At 42.5% G+C, this 20,110-nt stretch overlaps 1 protein-coding gene and 1 pseudogene across 1 annotated transcript; one reads left to right on the top strand and one right to left on the bottom strand.

Annotated features, from left to right (window-relative positions):
* Positions 1-1,252: 1,252 nt before the first annotated feature.
* On the bottom strand, positions 1,253-1,708 carry LOC123822776 (annotated as a pseudogene).
* An 8,362-nt stretch (positions 1,709-10,070) lies between these two features.
* On the top strand, positions 10,071-19,094 carry GJB6 (gap junction protein beta 6). The gene is made up of 2 exons (XM_045844815.1): positions 10,071-10,294; positions 17,617-19,094. The coding sequence occupies exon 2, from the start codon at positions 17,632-17,634 to the stop codon at positions 18,412-18,414; it is 783 nt and encodes a 260-aa protein (XP_045700771.1). The 5' UTR covers positions 10,071-10,294; positions 17,617-17,631; the 3' UTR covers positions 18,415-19,094.
* Positions 19,095-20,110: the final 1,016 nt, after the last annotated feature.

Here is a 20,110-nt window from a genome sequence, read left to right as displayed (position 1 = left end):
CTGCTGTTCCCATTCCCCCACAGGACCTGGTTGTCTCTGTGTATATTTTTCTTGTGTGTTGATGAACATCCGCAGCCGAGATGGATACTGCTGGCTGGTATCCATCCACAGGAGACTTTTAGCCTGAGGTTCCTGCGGAAGACTTAGAAGTTAAGGATATACCAAAGAGAGAGCAATGGCTTTGTTTCCCGCCTTCCTGTCAGACCCTGCTATAGGAGCAGGTTTATTGCTGACATTTTATCCTCATAAGTTCTTGAATAAATTGAAACATATATTTGTGTTAAGTGTGAGATGAATTGGAAAAACCTTTAAAAATAATTTTTAGAACAAAAGTGACACTCATGACTATTTGGCAATGATACTTAAGGACTTAAACCCTAAAAGTAGGCCACATTTTTAGGAGGTAGAAAACAAACACAAAAACTTACTGTTTAGCCATTTCTCCTAACTTTTGGCCAACCTTGGATCTCTTTAGTTCTTATTCCCAATTCTCCCATTAAAGCTATTAGTCCCACTACTATTCATTACCTAAAGTTATAAACCTAGAGCTGCCAAGAAAAATCTTTTTAAGAAGTTTTGCTTTTAAGTCACTGAGTATATGCAATACTCAGGTATCAAGTAAGAACATGTTATACCTCTATACTAGATAAATTCATAAGGACATATCAACATAGATAACATTACATGACATGAAAAAAGACCACTGAATATCACTACACGTGATTCTAGTATGTCAGAGCTGTTATGCAACCAAAATTATTAATACTTTCATTGATCTGATTTGAAAAAGCCTTATATCAAAACTGTATTACCAGTGTTTACTGAAAATAGGTATGTGTTCTACTACAGAATTAACCTAATAAGAAAACAATACTCCACTTCATCCCAGTTATGTTGTGCTGATATCCTGTAGACAATATTATAAAAGGACTGCATTTTTGCAATAGGCTGGGCTCACAGTATGTTAATACAGAGTTCATGTGTTTATAGTACTATAAGAACATCATTAGTGAAATGTTTGTAAGCCATGCATGCAAAACACTAGCATTAAGGCTCTTAAAGGCAATAACTCAAACAGGCAGTTGCTAGAGAAGGTGCTGCCAGGAATTTTATACACACACATATGTATAATACATGTGTGTGTTTAGTTACAGCACATACTAATTTATCATGCTTCCACAGTGAAATGAATCAATTCACATAACTTGTTGCTGAAACTAATGACCAAAAGGAGAACGGACTTCCGTCCCCTTCAGCTACTAGCACAATCTTGAAAACAGAAGCAATCACTTGCAATCTTCCACACAGTGTTGTTAGGAGTAGCCTGAGCAGTCAGTGGGAAGTTCTGATTGAAGAAGTGCTATTTCCATCAAACTTCACAGTTCCACTGGCCACAATAGGAACTGTAGTCTGAGCCTGCACACCCTGCTTATGAACTGGTTGGCAATCTAACATATTAACTTAGAGTTCACTAGAAGCCAACACCTCAAAAAAATTACAGCTTCCAGCCCTGTAACAATATTTCTATTTTATATTAAAGCAGACTTGTCAAGATACAGCCTGGTCAGTCCTGTCTTCTTTTTCCCATTGTCTCACAGTAAATATTGACAAATTTCTCAGCACCTCTATGGGTGTGATTTACCTAAGTTCTAAAATCCATAGCCATAGCCATCAGGGAACCTGAAGCAGTCTGTTCAGGCAACGGCAGCATCACTCTCTCCTCATGTGTCCAGCTCCCTTGGCCATAGGAGGACCAAATACCAAGGAAAGTAGAGAAACCCACCAAACACATGGAATTCTTTCTCTGCCCATTGTCTCCTGGAAGTAGCTTGGTCTGTAGTTCTCTGTCCACTTTCAGAACAGAACAGTGGCTTCCCTGTGACCTCAGTCCTCTGGAAGATCTAAGAAGAGTTGTTGATTTTCAGTTTATTCAATTTTTTTCTTATTGCCAACAAGAGTGATGACTCCCAAGTTCTCTACACATTGGACCAGAAACCAGAAGTTCCCAGAAGGCTTTTAGGATGCCATTTGTCCTTTCATGTACACATTGAATTTCATACATTCAGTGAACATTTGTGAAGTGCTACTGGGCCAGGTACTGTCCCCAACCTGCCTTGCACACTTAAATGTCCAGCCTCCTCTGGACCCCTACGAGACTTGCCTAGATGAGACCTTCCATCTCTACTGTATGTGGGGTTAGTAGGGAAGGAAAAAACAGGAGAAGGGGGAATCTTTATGGAGGAAGAGAATAAACCCTACTTTGAGGTCATCAACTTTCATAAAACCAACCAACCAACCTCATGGACTATGGAAAACTAGTTATTCGATATTAAATATTTTCCAGTTTCCTTTTATCTAACTCTTCCCAGCTGTACCAGAAATAAAAAGAGGGTGCATCAGCACATGGATCTGCATTATCAGTCACTGGATCTGGGAGGAAAGAAATGAGCTGCTGGCTGGACATAAGAGAAACAGGAGGAACTAAGAGTCCAGGTTGCCCAGGTAGTTCCATGCTGCCCAAATCCATGCACAGAAATAGTTACCTCTTGATATTTGGCTTAAATGGAAGAACATATAGAATATAGCAGAATGCAAAACAATGCCACCTTTTACCAATAGGAAGACAAGACTATGGGTTAAAACCTCATTTGTTCTCACACAAATTTGAAATACTTTAATTGACAGATATTCCAAATAGATTAAAATTGTACTTTTTCACTACTTACAAAGAAAAAAGGTTGCTGAGCAAAATATAACAGTGTAAACCTATTTGAGGAAGTATCAACTACAGAACAAACTCTTACAATCTTTCAGAAGCATCTATTTGTCTAAGAACAATTGCTACAGATATATTTGTGTCAATTTCCTAAGAACTTGTACCAGGCAATACGTATTTGGTTAGTCTTGCTTGGCAATAGAGTGTTGAAAGCAATGGCTGTATCTCTTTCTAAATACTTTAGAAACTTTTTGACTAATTCAGAATGGATGGAAAGGGGAAGGAAGAATTAGGCTAAACTGATGAAGCTTTCTACATATTTACATTAAAATACTTCATAGTAAATAAAGTGACAAAATAAAGACCCAACCAAATAAGAACAGGCAAACTTAATACCTAACCTCCCCACAGAGCTGCCCCTAAAAACTGCTCCATCTTTTTCTCAGTTCACTTCTCAGATGGAATTACTTTATCCTATCCTAAGTAGTAGAAGTAATGAATAAAAAGAACAGGATAAGTTGGGCAGGATTAACTGTGACAAGATATGTTCCCCTTAATATTAAACCACCTAAATCTTTAAACTGGCAGAGATTTTGTTCAGACCTAGACTCCCGAATATTCCCAAAGGTTTCCCAGCTTCTCCTCAGCTGACCCCTCATGTGATCCTTGGGACGTCTGTCAAGTCTCCTGGCAATATCTTCATGCTTCAGCCTGAGCACACAGAGAGCAGGCAGGCAGCAAGAGCAGCCAGAAAGACAGCTCTAGGGGCCCAGCACTGGCTGACGCAACAAGGAGCCAGAAACAAAGGTGCCACCAAACCTCAAAGAGCCCCACCCACTGAGATTGGACACTGTCTACCCAAACACACATTGTGGTGGCATCATCAAATTACAGCCTGGCAAAACAAAAGAGGACAGGACTAGGGATGGGGAGGTGACAAAAACATGGATTGTCACCTGCGACGTTTTTTGTTGAGTGAGTGAGAAATGTCATATTGGAATGGAGTAGGACAGCACTGAGACCTTATTCCATGCCGGGCACAGTGCTGGGCCTTTTGGACACATAGTCTCATTTCAGATCCCAGCAATTCTGTCAAAGGCTTAAACATCCCCACTTTATCCAGGAGGAAATTGAAGAGAAAGGAGGAAGAGAAAAAATAGAGGAGAAAGAGAAGGAAAGGGAGAAAGGGATTTGCATGGGCACTGGCCAAGGCGCTGGGTCCTGTTAGGACTTTCATGTGTCATCACATTTCATCTTTGCATCTTGAAGGTGGTAACTTAACCTGCTAGGGACTGGTCAACAAGTAGAATCCAGGGCCATGGTTACTGTTAAAGATAACACAGTAGGGATGGCAGAGAGCATGCTGAACACTGGTGACCACTGGAAGGTTAGGCCACAGCAGCATGGGAAGAGCAGAGGGGGTGTGAGGTGTCGGCTTCCTGGAGGCAGCATTCAAGACGGTAGCCAGGAGGGAACTGAATGAAATTCAGTCTGAATTTTACCTGGCACTGACCAGCTGGGAGGCCTTTTAAGTCACAGTTGTCTCCCTATAATATGAAGACAGTTTTCCCTGTTCTTGTGGAACTGTTGGAAGGTAGAGATAACACCTGGCTCATGATATTCATTCATAAATAATAAGAACATCATTATTATGGGGGGTGGGGGAAATGGGGGAAATGGGTTGAAAGGTATAAACTTCCAGTTATAAAACAGTTATTCAATGTAATGGGCAGCAAGTTGACTATAGTTAATAATATTGTACTGCATATTTGAAAGTTACTAAGAAAGTAAGTCTTGAAAGTTCTCATCACAAGAAAAAACTTGTAACTGTGTGATGATAAATGTTATCTAGACTGGTGGTGATCATTTCAAAATATATGCAGATATCAAATTGTTATGTTGTGCACCTGACACTAATATGTTATATGCCAATTATACCTTGATTAAAAAAAGAATATTATTGTTACTATTATTATAATTATTACCATCTCAATTTTGGAGTAAGGCTGGATCTGGCCAAGAAGCAGAGAGAGAGAAGGCATTCTGGAGCTGGAAGCTTTTAAGGAAGTGTTTGAGGAAGCAGGAAGTTTCTAGTCACCCAGCTTCTCCCTCCCTCTCTGTCCCCAGGTGGAGCCTTTTTTCCCCATCATTTTCTCTTATCTAACCCAGCACTTAGACAGCCATCTCTGAAATAATACACAAAAATCAGACTTGGCACAAGTTGAGTTAGGGACCCCAGAGCCAGGTACTGCTGCCCCCAAATGAACTGAAACTGTATGGAAGAAACACCCTGCAAACTGTAAAAGGAATCTCAAGTCTTTCACAGGGAAGGACCCCGACCTTGTGAAAGAGAAGGTAGAAGTAACTGATCCGAAACATGCACCTGGAAACTAATAGGGAGAGTTGAGAGCACACTTAAAATATGTTGTCTGTTTTTAATTTACTATCACAATTCATGTCAGTTTATTCACAATGCATTCTAATATGCAATGCTAAATTCTTTAACTCCTACCTCTATGCCCTCAACTCAAAAAACTTTTATTGGTAATATCCTTATGCTGAAACTGTCATATCATGAGATTTAGGATTTGGAGACAGGTCAAGAAAAAAGTAAACAACAAAACAAGATACAATCCATTGCTCTAAAAAGAGGCATTTTAGTTAATCTGACTCCTTGTCAGGGGGTGACCTCTTTTCCAGAATGTGCACTCACAGACCAATGCCTCCAAATGGTCTTTGCTATTTTCTTTTTAAAAAAGAGGAAGAAAAGTCATTAACTTCAAATATCCTTAGCTTCTTCTAGTTCATTCTTTCATCTTCATTTTTCTTACAATAAATGTATCACATATTCATTAGAGGGAATTAAAATTGCTTGTAAATCACTTAAAACTGATAACAGGTAATTGTTAACATTTTGTGGCAGTTCATTTATACTTGCATATTACACACAAAATTAGGATCTTAGTAAGTCTCTTCTTTATTCAGAAACCCTTGTTGTGTTCTCATGTCCTTGGCCAATCTGTGGTGCTTTTTGCTCAGGCTGCGCTTTCACAGCCCTCATGGGCACTGCACTTGCTGTCGACTGACTGGCTCCTCAGCTCCACTGAAAGCCCCTTGAAGGAAAAGTGACCTTGTCCACCCTGGTGGTCCCCAAAGCTTTGCACATGGTAGGAATCATCAGCTAGGAAGTAGAATGAACCCACCAGTCATGGTTAATTTTATGTGCCCACTTGGCTGGGCTGGTACTCAGATGTTTGGCCAAACATGAGTCTAGTTGTTGCTGTGAAGGTATGTTTTAGATGTGACTCCCAATTAAAATCGTAGACTTTGAGTAAAGCAGACTACCTTCCATAATTTGGGTGGGCCTCACCCATCAGTTGAAGACTTCAGAGAAAAGACTGATGTCTCCCAAAAGGGTGGCGCAGAATTCTGCTTGGCAGATGACCTTAGGACTCGAGCTGCAACATAAATTCTTCCTGGGTCTCCAGCCTGATGGCTGACCCTGCAGAAATTCGATTGGTCAGCCACAGCAAAAAGAAAGAGAAAATGAGCAATTATGAGGTAATTCCTTGAAATCTCCCATTTCTCTCTCCCTCTTCTCTTCTGTGATTCTTTTCTATGTCATTCAGGCTCAAAACCAACCAAATGTCTGACTCAGCTTTTCCCTTCCCCAGTGGTAACTATGTCATTGGTGTTTCCTGAGAAAGGAAAACCACATAATCCAACCCCTATCCAGACAGCACCTGCGGGTCATTCAGCCTCTAGCAGACTCCTCCTCTGATATAAACTCACTGTTCTGTTTGCTGTTTGTGTTTCCTGCTTAGATAGTAAATTAATACTCAGGAAGTTAGAAGTTAGAAAAGTCAGGGGGAAGTGGCTCCAGAGCTGTCAGCTCATCCTACACAGGAGCTGGCAACTTTGACAGCAGAGAAAAAGCATGCACCTTCATGAGACATGGAACTTCTACTGACAGCACCCAAAATGACAATGGCTATTAGGCAGTCCCATCACACTAACTGCCAATGGATTAATTAAAATTGCCAGATCCAGTCACCTAGTGGTGTTGTGCTCCCTCTCCTTATTTCTCAGCCAGTCTAAATTCCTCTTCCTAACTGACAGCGGCTCCACTCTGGCCCTGCCTGACCACTCTGCCCATCTCCTCCCCTAAGCAAGCCCCCCATTCCAGACAGGCCAGCTGGTCTCCTCCGTCATGTGGACATAGCACATTAATCCCAGCTGCCACATGCCTCAGAATTCATCCGTCAAATGAGTTTCACTCCACCAATCACAACCATGACTACAAAAGTGTCCACCGACAGATGAATGGATAAGCAAGATGTGGTATAAACACGTGCCATTTTATACATCCATTAAAAGGAACAAAGTATTGACTACACATTGGATGATGAACTTTGAAAACATTATGATAAAGGAAAGAAGCCAGACACAAAAGGCCACATATGTATGATGCCTTTTATAGAAATATCCATAGAGGCAGAAAGCAGATCAGTAGTTAACCAGGGGCTGGGAAATGGAGAGTAACTGCTTAATGGATACCACGCTTCCTTTTGGGGTGCTGAAAATGTTCTAGAACTAAACAGTGGTGATGGCTACACAATATTGTGAATGTACCGAACACCTTTGGTTAAATATGTAAGTTTAGGTTATATGTATTTTTACTTTAAAAATGTTAAAAAGTAAAGAACATCCATAACTAACATGTTTCTAAGTTTGGTTCTCAGACCACCCATATCAGCAAAGCTTAGGGTACTTGATAAAAATGAGTTTCTGGGCTCCCCCAAGCAAGACCCACAAAACTTGATTCCCACCAACTTGTGTAGTGTTGTGTTAGCTTTTCAAAGCATCTCATATGACCTTTGCACACAGATTTGAAAATCCAACTAGAAAACTTAAGACAGGAACACTCTGCTTCACATGCCCAGCCTACAGGCCTGTTCAGTACAGGCTTTTTGTTGCTGTTGTTGAATGAATAGACATTTGTTCATCTTTGTTTAAAGGGAGCACACAGTTCTCTTTCTTTCCATATGTCCAGGACTATGTCAGTTACAAGGAAGAGTCCCTGTGCTGTGTTTCCATCTTGGACTGTGAGTCACACTCTGTGAGTGTGTGTCCATGCCAATGGGGGAAGAGGTGGAGTCTCCTTCATTCCTTATGTAAAGGCACTGAGAATTTATAGATTTCCAGAAGGGAATCTTACCATCATCCCTTCAAACTTCTTGGTATGGCAATGGGAAATCCACCCTTCACACATTTTGTGCTGATTGAATGTATGGACTCAGGAATCATCCTTCAGATGCAGAGGGAAGATATCAATCAAAAGAATTCTAGGTCACCAATCAGAACCAAGACTACAAAAGTCTTGTTTTGGGAATTATGTAACAGTAAGTGGACAGTAATCATCTCTGGAAAGTTTTTTCATGTCTGGCACTCAAAGTCAACAATGCAGTTAACAGTCTAGATGCCTTTGAATTTCATTAGCATAAAACGTTTAATTAGCTTTTCAGTTTTTACATGATCTCAACATGTCAGTAAGTTTCATATAGTCCATATCTAATTTCTGCTGCAACAGGATCATCTGATGAGAAGTGAACAATGAGTATTGGGACTAAATGTTGAGAAACATGTGATTAAAATAAGAAGCCAGAAGCATGGGACTAGTATTGATAACCTGAACAGGAAAAGAGATGTTTTTGCAGTGTTGAGAAGATTCCCTTTTTGGATACCCAAGCAAATACAGCTACTTTGATTCAAAGCTCTTTTCTGGATGGGTCCTGCAACAAGGTCCATTGGTCCTGAATGTCACTGCTCAAGACAGTGTTGCATAGCACCAGTTGTAGGCATGAAGCCATGGACAGTCCTGCATCAGAAGCAAAGTTGTTTGCAGGATTTTCTGCTATGCTGGCTCGGTTTTGCAATCAATATGCAATTACTCACAGAGCAGCACCTCCTATGTGCAAAGCACTTCACCTGGTGCTGTGGGAATGCAAAGAAAGATTTCAACTGTTTAAAATCCCCAGAGAAGAATATAGTCTGCTTTTTAAAAGGTCTTATTTTGCTATGCAAACAGATGTGCCTGGCTGGAGTGTTTGGGGGGCAAAGTGATGGGAAGAAGACAGGAAAGATGCCACATGGGGCAGGGGGCCCAAAGAGGACCAGCCAAACCTGAGGCTGGCTGAACAGTTAAGGCACAGGCCACATTAAGGCAGTAGGTCTGTCTAATGAAAAAGCCTAAAACAGGTTTTTGTATCTCTCTACCCCTACCTGAAAGGCCATTCCAAGTGCCACCCCAAAGTGCTCTGAACTGACCTGACTCAAGCAATTTGCCGAGAACCTGTTCTCCTCTAATAAAATGTTTCATACGGTGGATTTTCATGAAGTCTCGGGCCTTCTTTCACAACCCTAACAAGACATCTTAAGAACCACCACTAATCCTGTCGCATGAAATAATATGGCCTAACAAGTAGCATATGGTTTAGGAGAGGGCACCTTTAATTACCAACCAATTTTGTGAGAGAAGGATGGGTCTGAACCTGTAAAGCCAGGTCCCTAAATAGCTTCCCACTTTTCCACCCCTGCACCAAGGGCCCCTGCACCAAGCCCCTATGCCCACTCTGGTCACCAGAGCCCTGTCTATGAAGGGGCAGGGCAAGGGTCTTCTGGTAGTGGTTGGGGGACCTGAGGGAGGCCCACTCTGCTTCCCCTAGGGGAGGCTTCAAAGTATGGAGGTAACTCATAAAAACAACCCTTTAACTCCTCTAAGTGGTTATTCATTAATAGAAAACACCAGTCACTGTGCCTCCAGGCTGCTCTTCTGGAGAGGGCCTTTTAAGAATACCCGCGATCTACAAGAGGTTGGCAGTGTCCAGAAAACAAGGACAATGTGTCCTGGCAAACACAGCCAGCCCTTAACCCTGATCCCAAAGGGTCCTGGGTTGGAAGCCTCTCCATAGGGGGCGGGCCCACTCACCTAGGCCCTCTCTCCCAGGCACCCGGGTTCTGAGTGAGGAGCCATTCAGCAGGAGACACGGGCCACCTCACGCCAGGGACCAGGCCGGCCCGATGTGCCCCGCGCCTTCTAGGGAGGACCTACCCTACACCCCCTGTGCCCCGACGCGGGGGGGGGGCGAGAGTCCTGCCCTGCCCTGCCCTGCCCTCCCCGTGCACTTGGCTCCTCAAACGGAGGGTCTTATCCTGGGCCCCGTGCACCCCCCAAACCGTCCAGCGTTCCCACGACCCACAGGAAGGCCTGTCTTGCACCCCCAACCCTGCACACCTCACTCCCATCCCTTCCTTCCCCACCCCCACCGAGGGCGGCCTGTCCTGCGCCCCGCGCCCTGGGGCGGGCCCTTGCTGGCCAAGGCGCTCGCCTCTCAGAGCTCTGAGGAGCGTCGGGACAGAGGCGGGGTGGGGCGCGGTTAAAAAGCGCCGCAGGTGGGGGGCCGGCCGACTGCAGGTTGCAGACACCGGCCAGTCCGCCCGACCCGCCGCAGCGAGGGCGCAGCTACGCCCGGAACTCAGCACCGGGACCCGCGCCCAGACCCACACCGCTGCGAGAAGGTAAGCAGGACTGGGTGCGGGGTGATTGCGAAGGAGTGCCCATCCCGGGAGAAGCCCAGAGGAGGGTCGCCAGCCTGTTGCCCTCCTCTCCCAGTCGCCCGGCTGGCGGCGACCGCTCCTTGCGGGCCCTATAGCCACCGAGTGGGTGTCAGCGCGCGACCTTATCATCCAGGATCCGCATCCTCCCGGGTCCCCTGAGCACTGGAGGAACCAGGACAGACTGGTTTGGTTTGTCTTATACCGCAGATGGTCCCCTTTGACCTGCACAACAGGTTTATGAATGCATCAAACTGCGTGGCTGGATGGCTACCGGTGCCCCTTTCCCCAATTCCTTTGCAGCGTTTGGGCTTGTCTTCTGACAAAGTCCCGCTCAGATCTGGGGAACAGAAAACCAGGAGACGCCTGGCCAGTCCATAAGTCCACGTAGAACTGACCCGTATGGCTGTGTGATGTGCACCTGAGGAACTTGTGAAACGCAGATGACAATAATACAATTATGGGACAATTACTGGACAACAGTAATTGTTATTGGTGACACATCTCAGTTAAAAGGTGGAAGCACCAGAAGGTACTTCCTGTTGGGAGAACAGTCAGTCCCGCCATCGCGTGCTTTTTTGACTGGGCTGGTCTCCCTTCTTGGAGAGCAGGACTGAGTCTGAGGTGAGTGTGGCCTGAAAGAAGCTTTAGACCTGGAGGGGCTGGGGACCAGTAGCCACTGCAGGGACACGGGGGCAGCAACCTCCTTGTCCCCTGAGTGGAACCTTGCTGTGAATTTAGTGCTTGCTTGAATTTAACCATGCACCGTTGTTCTCTTCTTTCAGTGGCCTTGATGCCATACAAGTGTTTTCTTGCCTCCATTCTAACACAATCTAACACAAAATGTCCTGCCACAGGGCAGCTTCCTTAGAATGCAGGATGCTGTTCAGAACTGCCCCTGTGGAGAGCTTTGTCTGTTGTTTGGATTTGGATCTGGATCTGGCTGAGACTTTGGGGGTGTTATTTGAACTTTGCCAAGGATGGGAGAGGGGGTTATGGAGCCAGAATATCAACACTCCAGCCTGTGACATAACTGGGTGGGTTGTCTAAAACCCAGAAGACCCTCATCAACCCAGCTGTCTCACTGGTGGTTTTATTATAAAACAAAATCAGCTCTGGGTAATAGTGTCTTGTTCTCTCTCTCTCTCTCTCTCTCTCTCTCTCTCTCTCTCTCTCTCTCTCTCTGTCTTTTTTTTTTTTTTTAACTTTTTCCTCTGCTGAATTGTAAGAGCATTAGGGCAGAACAGAACTTTAGAAGGTTTGACTAAACAATTTCAGCAGGGTCACAGGAAAATTCTAACTTGCAAATCTCACCATGTAGCTCTGACACTGTCAAATTAGTCCATGAGCCATGAGTGGTTTGTATGGGGGAGGGGGAGGCAATGTTCTACCCAAGCTTCTTGGTCCATGAGGCATGATCCCTCCCACAGTGACATTATCATATGGGAAGGTTTCTGTTTTATTTGTTTGATCGATTAGAATGAGTGAGTCCCCAGGTGGCCTTTTCTGTTTTTATTCCCAGGGTCATTTTACTCTGGATAAATCTAAGTGTTTGAAAAACAGAGACCAATTAATAGAAATTCTTTTTAACTCTTTGAGTTCTTAAATGGATTAAGAAATACATGTAATTATATGAACTGTTTATTTTGTAGTTAGACTCCAAAAACAGAAAAACATTTTTATTTTTATTGAATAATTTTGAAGAAATACATAAACCCTAAATCCATTTTGTCACTGGCCATTACTTTGAAAGGACAGTTGATGAAGTTTTGAGTCATTAACTTAAAAACCATCTATCAGCTTGTCCCTTGGATGACCTGAGATTTCTAGAGACAAAAGATAGAGATTCTTCTAGACTAAGGAGAGAATTTGAGGGTTTTTTTTTTTTGGTTGTTGTTATTGTTTTGTTTTTTAAGACTGATTTGGAAGTAAGGGAACATACCCAGTTTCTCAAACTCCCTTTACTTCTTTTTTTCTTTAATGCTCTGGAAATGAGCTTGAGGTTTGAGTAGTAGTGCCATTATTATTTTGGTAGGGAAAAAAACTATACTAAAGATTTTATTTTTATTTTATTGTGGATTTGAACTACGGGGCATAAGGAAACTGGCAGTATGCAGACTTTCCTCATAACAGTTCTGGGGATGAAGAAAAACTACCCACCAAGGTCATGCAGTAGACACATGGGAGGAGTTAAGGGAAAATGGCCACATCCACTATTTTTCCCTCAACAGGTAACATTCTCACCTACATCCAGAAGCTGCACAATGGTTTATATTCATGTCATTACGGTGTCACATTGGCTTCTAGGCAATCACATGGTGTAGAAGGAGAAAACTTGTGCCGAGGAGAGGGAACCGTGCCCTGGTTCTCCTCTGGCAGATAGGCCAGGAGGCTGGGGAGTGAGGCTCAGGTGTGTCATCACTGCTTTTGTCAATTCAAACTTATCAACTCTCCAAGCGAACATGCAAATTGTGAAGAGTGTGCTCTGTTTTCAGTCTATCAAATATTTGCCGACTGACTTTGAAAGGGTTATCCTGGTATGTGCTGGGGTGACACTGGTGTTCAGGGCTTCAGTTTTGGTTCTGTCATCAGTGTAACTAAAATGCCACTATCAAGCAAACTAGTTATGATTAAGCTCTTAAATAAGAAATTTTAAAACAATCAAGACATTTCATTACTGAAGCAGAACGTTGATAGACTTAAATTCTTTGAATTGTGAAAGAGAGGAACAGTCTATCTTCATAATACTGTGTGTATCATCAGAAATAAGGTCAATGGTTGACTTGTTTTTAGAGGTAAATATTTGGGACTGGAGCTTTGGTACCAAGAATGCACTGTGGATAGTTAGATGTACTGCAAATCCGAATACAGTGTACCTTAGTACATTTGAACGGGACTACATTCTCATACGTTGACAACTATAGAAGCTAAGTGTATCTATTCTTTCCTTAAAAGAGAGCCAGAAAGGAGTCAGTTAAACCTCTCTGATTTACAGGGGGAGGGTTAATATTTTCTTTTTTTTTTTTTCTGGAAAAGCTGCTCCTAGTGGCTGCCCTGCCTATCTAAAGCCTAAAAGAGAAGACGTATTTGTTCATTGATACCAATGACAAGGGTCCCCCAGTGGGTGTAGTTTGGAAAGTGGTTCTCAAAGAGTATTCAGCCTTCGAATATCCTATAACCACACTGTTTATGAAGGCTCACCCCAGGGGGAGGCTGAGGGCCAGCGGGGTACCCCTGCTCCCCTAGCAGGGTGGCCTTGCCCACCCAGGGCCAGGTCAGGAGGGCCAAGTGCAGTCAGGGCCTCCTTTTAAACTTGCAGAATCTTCTGCTCTCTGACAGCCTGTTGGGAGCAGGCAGAGTGTCCAGAGGGCAGCAGGGCTTGCCTGTGACTGCAGCATTGTGTCAGGGCCATCTCTCAGACCCTCCTCCTAACACTGTGAGCAGCTCTCCTCCTGCTCTTAGCATTCACTTGGAGAGTGACATGCAGGACAGATTCCTGGCTTCTTGGGAAGCACTCAGCAATGATGGAGACTGAAGAAAAGAATGGAAAGGGAAGGCTTCGCTGTAAGAAACACTAGCACACATTCACTGAAAGCAGGAGAGTGATGCGACTCTGGAAAACAGCTCTTCCTTTTCCAGTCATTTCTACCATGATAGGTAATAGGGCCTTGGTAGATCCTACAGAAAGATACCTCTAGTCAGGTGATTTGTTCTCGCCCAATCGATTGTCTTGATCACTCATTTTCATAGTGATCTGGGCATTTCATTTCTTTTCCTTCCTTTAAAGGTGCAGATAAATTGCTGATTTCAAACTCACTAAGTGCTATAGAATAGATTATTTTCTTTTTTTTTAAAAGATTTTATTTATTTTATTATTTTTTAGAGAGGGAAGGGAGGGATGAGAGAGAGAGAGAGAGAGAGAGAGAGAGAGAGAGAAACATCAATGTGCGGTTGCTGGGGGTTATGGCCTGCAACCCAGGAATGTACCCTGGCTGGGAATCGAACCTGGGACACTTTGGTTCCCAGCCCACGCTCAATCCACTGAGCTACGCCAGCCAGGGCTTAGAATAGATTATTTTCTGTTCATCTTTGCTACTTTGGGAGAACATCTTCAGAGTGTATGATTTAAGGACCCAGAGAAGTTAAAAAGAAATAAAACTACTACTGTCCCTGTTGTTCCTGTTTTTTAAGAAGGAGAAGCCCCAAAGAGCAGAAGTCAAGGATCCTGCTTCTAGAAAGTAGGACCATATTCTTGTGAGGGAATTGTGACCTGCTGACCTCAACCCTTGGCTTCAGCCTCATTCAGGCAGCTTGATTGGTTTGCTTCCTAGTAGGAAAGGTAACAGGTGACACCAGGTGTGCTATTGTTCAGACAGGTGATAGAGAACTCAGAGAGAAATAGTCTTTTTTAAAAAAAAAAAAAGTAAAAAAAAACTTGTGGGGAGTTTAAATTCTGTGCACTTTGGAGATTTTGAGAAAATATGACTTTTCTTTGATAGATTGAAGACTTGCTCATTAGGCACTTTAGTAACCAAACTCTTAGGGGGAAATGTTTACTGGTTAATTAGAGAATATCTCATTTTACATATAAACAGGATTGGCCTCCTAGGGGGAACTGCCACTGTAAAATATGTTGAAACATCATGATACATGATTCTACCTCCACAAATCTTGAAAGGCTTCCAGAGTAGAAAAATGTATTATAATGACTTTCATAGGAAACTAAACATTAATTGTACAATCCATATTGTCTAAAATGAATCTTTTAAATCAAAGTTTAATGTGAACATTGACCATGAGGCCATGAACATTGACCTCTTAGGCCATGAAATAAGTGATGTGTGAAGGCAGGGCTTAACTGTAGAGCCTGAGATCACGCCTCCTCAGTGAGCCCACTGTGTTACCCCTGACAATGGTTACACAGCCTCTGAGCCAGTGTTTTCAGGACGAGAAACAACAGCTTCAAAGAATTCATGTCTAAGAGTTGTACCTATTTCATCGTGTAATCATTTCATTTTCCTCAGCTTTTTGTTTTTGTTTTTCTTTTTTTAAGAAGCAAAGCCTCCCCCATATCTTAGCTATTGCAAATAATGCTGCAGTGAACATAGGGGTGCATATATCTTTTTGAATTGGATTTCTTCAGATAAATACTTTGAAGTGGAATTGCTGGGTCATAAGGTAATTCTAGTTTTAATTTATAAAAGCCAAGATATGGAAGCAACCTAAATGTCTATTGACAGATGAATGAACAAAGAAGTTGAGGTATATATTTATAATGGAATATTACTCAGCCATAAAAATGAAATCTTACCATTTGCAACAACATAAATGGATCTAGAAGATATTTATGGTAATTCAAATAAGGCAGACAGAGGAAGACAAGTATCATATGATTTTACTTATATGTGGAATATAAAGAACAAAACAAATGAACAAACAATACAGAAGTGGATTCACAGATACAGAGATCAGCCTGGTGGTTTCCAGAGTGGAGAGAGGTTGAGGGGCAGTCAAAATAGATGAAGGAGATTAAGAGGCAACAAAGTTCCAGTTATAAAATAAACAAGTCATGGGGATATAAAGTATAGAACAGAGAAGAGAATATAGTCAATAATTTGTAATAACTATATATGGTGCCAGTTGGATACTAGACCTATCAGGGGAATCACTTTTTAAATTATATAAATGTCTAACCACTATCCTATACACCTGAAACTAATATAAAATAATACTGAATGTCAACTGTAATTGAAAAAGAAAAAAAAAGCCTGGCTCTCTGGATTCAATTCTTCATCCAACAATCCCCCCGCTGCCATGTGCCTCCAGACTGTCCTCCGGCTGAACTGCTCCAGAGCGCTCAGTATACCCTCCTACAAGAGTCCTTCCAAGCTTTGCTACCTGGCCACACTCTGGCGGGTCATCAGCCTGCCAGTGTCTTTCTCAATGTGACATGCACAGATGCAACACTTCAGAAATGGGCCCCCAGGGAGCAGGTGTGCTAATCACTCTTCTTGCCTAACCTTGAGTTTCATTTAGGAATCCTTGTTGTATGGCATGAATATCCTGCTTGTAAGGATGTTCCTTCTAAGGGATACAAATACTCCTTAAGTAAAATGTTAGGGTAGAGTTATTAAATGAACTGTGGAAAGACAGCTAACTTACTGATGACATGAGAGTCATCTGAAACATTATTTTGACACTAAGACACACTATGTCTGATGGTGACTGTTAGCAAACCCATGGTGGGTGAGGGGGTCAGCCTAGGAAGCAGCTGGCCACAGTGTGCTCCACGTGTGTTCAAGGCAGTCTAGGATGGGTTGACAAAAGGACTTTGTTGACTCCCTCCTCCCCTAAAAGAGTATGACATATTGTATGGGCTGATTCTTCTGAGGAGAGAAGGCCTTTCACTTTCAGAAGAATATCACTGTTCATTATTCATCTTTTTTTTTTTTTTTTTGGAAGGAGATGGCTGACCAGCTTTTTAGTCTTGTGTGGCAATGTAGAAGGTATCTGTTTGAATTATAGCAAAAGTTTCTGTGGACATTAAGAAGTTCTTTTCTTGCAGGATGTTAAATCAGGGAGCTGAGAGAGAGTGAGGCTCCATGCTGCAGTAGTGTGGGTCTTTCATTGCAATTCCTGTGTGTTGGTATCTGCTGGAAGGGAAGGCCATCATTGCCTGGTTATGAGGGAGAACAAGTGAAAGCTATGATTCTCTTTTGGAAGAGGATCTTTCCATAGGTATGGTATTAGGTTTCCTAAGAGCCCATGATGACAGCAAATAATGTTACTTAAGCTAGAAATAGATATAAATATCTTTTGTAAAGTAAACCAGTAAGTATTTGGTTTCTTACTTTTCCTTCTTAGTCTGCCAGGTAAACCAGATTATTTCATTCCAATGATTTTTTTTTCTTGGATAAGTCATTTAATCACTAAAACCTTCTGTGGACCCTCTGTGATCTCTGGGCAAAGAGAAACTAATGTGATATGCATTCACACAGTGATTCAACAGGAACTGGGAAAGAATTTGAATCACCTGAATTCCTGCATTCATGTCACACAGCGATCTATTATAAAATCTGAATTCAGTTGAATGAAGATGATCTTAAATCCCCCCAAATGTTATCTCTGGTCAAAAACCTTTGAATTCTTTAGGTTGGGCACTCCTTACCAGAAAGTCTCCTACCAGCAGTAAGCAAAATTTGCTTCAGTTTTTAAAATAATTACTGTTGTATAAGATTCAAAGAAAACTTCCATTAATTTTCCTTTGCTAATCTTTGTCTGTTTAGGAATAAAGCAACACAATGGATTGGGGTACCCTGCACACTTTCATCGGGGGTGTGAACAAACACTCCACCAGCATTGGGAAGGTGTGGATCACCGTCATCTTCATCTTTCGTGTCATGATCCTCGTGGTGGCTGCTCAGGAAGTCTGGGGAGATGAGCAGGAAGACTTTGTCTGCAACACTCTGCAACCAGGGTGCAAAAATGTGTGCTACGACCACTTTTTCCCAGTGTCCCACATCCGACTGTGGGCCCTGCAACTCATCTTTGTCTCCACCCCTGCCCTACTTGTAGCAATGCACGTTGCCTACTACCGACATGAGGCTGCCCGCAAATTCAGACGAGGAGAGAAGAGAAATGAATTCAAAGACTTGGAAGACATTAAAAAGCAGAAGGTTCGGATCGAGGGAGCCCTGTGGTGGACCTACACCAGCAGCATCTTTTTTCGAATCATCTTTGAAGCCTCCTTTATGTATGTGTTTTACTTCCTGTACAATGGGTACCACCTGCCCTGGGTGTTGAAGTGTGGGATTGATCCTTGTCCCAACCTTGTGGACTGCTTTATCTCTAGACCTACAGAGAAAACTGTGTTCACCATTTTTATGATCTCTGCTTCAGTGATTTGCATGCTACTCAATGTGGCGGAGTTGTGCTACCTGCTGCTGAAAGTGTGTTTCAGATCAAAAAGAGCCCAGACACAAAGAAACCACCCCAATCATGCCCTAAAGGAGAGTAAGCAAAATGAAATGAATGAGCTGATTTCAGATAGTGGTCAAAATATAACTACTGGTTTTCCCAGTTAGACATGTCAAAGTGCAATGTAGCCAGATCCTAACAAAATTGGTGTCTGCTCCTAAGGACCCTCTCTCTAAGCTAGAGACTTTGTCTTTATAAAATGTCTTTCATAATAGATAGATCCTGGAGTTAATGTCTTATAGAATAACCGTGCCACTAATATACAGCATGATCACATATGTGGTCCATCTCTGAAAACTAAGACAGGCTGACAAGTGAGCCTTGAAGTTCCTTTCACATGTCTTTTAAATGAACCATCTGACATAGTGGGTATTTCTTGAGAATTTAAGACTGTCACTGTTTTGAAAAAGAATGTTTATCTAGAAATTGAAACTTTTATTAGTAAAAGATATTTTTATAGGATTGAATGTTTTAGTTCTGACTTTAAATTTATATATTTTTATAATGACCTTACCTGGAAAAACATACAATGTTAGTTTTAGAATTATATCATCAGAATCTAAATTTTGAACTTACTGTATCTTGTTGTAAATAGTGTTTTTGCATTCTCTATTGACAAGTTTATGAACTCTCATGATGCTTTTCGGGTGGAAAGTGTTCATTGTACAATATGTTTCATGGCTTTCTGAATGTAGACAGAGCTGTATGGAAATGGGAAGCTTTTTAAAACCAGCCCATTTACCAGAGTTGTGAGCTACCCTCAATAAAGATGAGCCCCACTGCTTAAGCCTTCCTGTGCATTCTGGATTTCTGTCTCATTTGGGCCACTATGCTGTCTTTCCCAGTGGTATGACAAGTGAGTGGGCTATTATCACCTGGGTAGCTGCGGTTCTGTGGGTAGAGTTGCTCCTCAGTTCATTGGAGGCTCTTGCCTTCTCACATAAAATGAGCAGAGACCAAGTTCAGCAACCCACTCAGTCCTCTACTCAGAGAGGGGTTTGCTGCTTTAGCACGTGGAGGATATCCTCTGGGTCAGTGCAACCTGGATAGAAGGACGTTGGGGAAGCTTTCAGGTGTTCAGCAGCTCTCTAACAAAGCTTGCCTCAAAGGACTCATTATCTAAGTCCTTCAGTCCATGGTGGTTGAGAAAAATACCCACAGCTTCACTCCCATAGATGGAGAAAACTTCCTCCCTAGGAATTTCCAGGTTGAACACAGATGCCCTTAGTATGAGTGTCGGTGAATCAGTCCCAGACTGGTCACTCTGGAGTAATAATAATAGACACACCCATGCAACTGACATAATTAGCATACACTATGCATAGGGACACCTAATGAATAATGAATATACATAATGACTTGACTGTCTCATGATTCTATCACACTAAAAAATCTAGTCAGCACTGGTAATTTCTGATTATCTTACCATGTTCTTTCTTTTTAAATGGTTGTTTGAATGGTTATCAGATGAAGCCTGTGAACAGGAATGAGGAAAATATCAGGGCAGATAAAATAGCGTTGATAGCACCCCTAATCTAAGCAGAAAAGGGACTTCCTTTCCACCATGCTCTTGGGGCTCCTGGTCCCCTCATGATGGCCCCACTAGTCCCTCCTTTTTGCTCTCTAACATCCCTAAATGCACCTTCCCTCTGGAGCTGCCTCTGCACCATCCCTTCAAGATCTGAGAGTATGGCCACATGTGCTGCCAGTACTCTCTCCCACCTGCCTCTCACCACACTCCCCCTAAAACCAAGCCATTATTGGTACAATGATGCTCTGAGCACAAACCTAATGGCTTCTTCT

Source organism: Phyllostomus hastatus, unplaced genomic scaffold (assembly GCF_019186645.2).
Source record: "Phyllostomus hastatus isolate PE091 unplaced genomic scaffold, TTU_PhHast_1.1 phas_contig_41, whole genome shotgun sequence".
In the NCBI taxonomy this organism is placed as follows: Eukaryota; Metazoa; Chordata; class Mammalia; order Chiroptera; family Phyllostomidae; genus Phyllostomus; species Phyllostomus hastatus.
The sequence above is the reverse complement of the archived record's forward strand: the minus strand, read 5'-3'. Positions and strand labels throughout refer to the sequence as shown.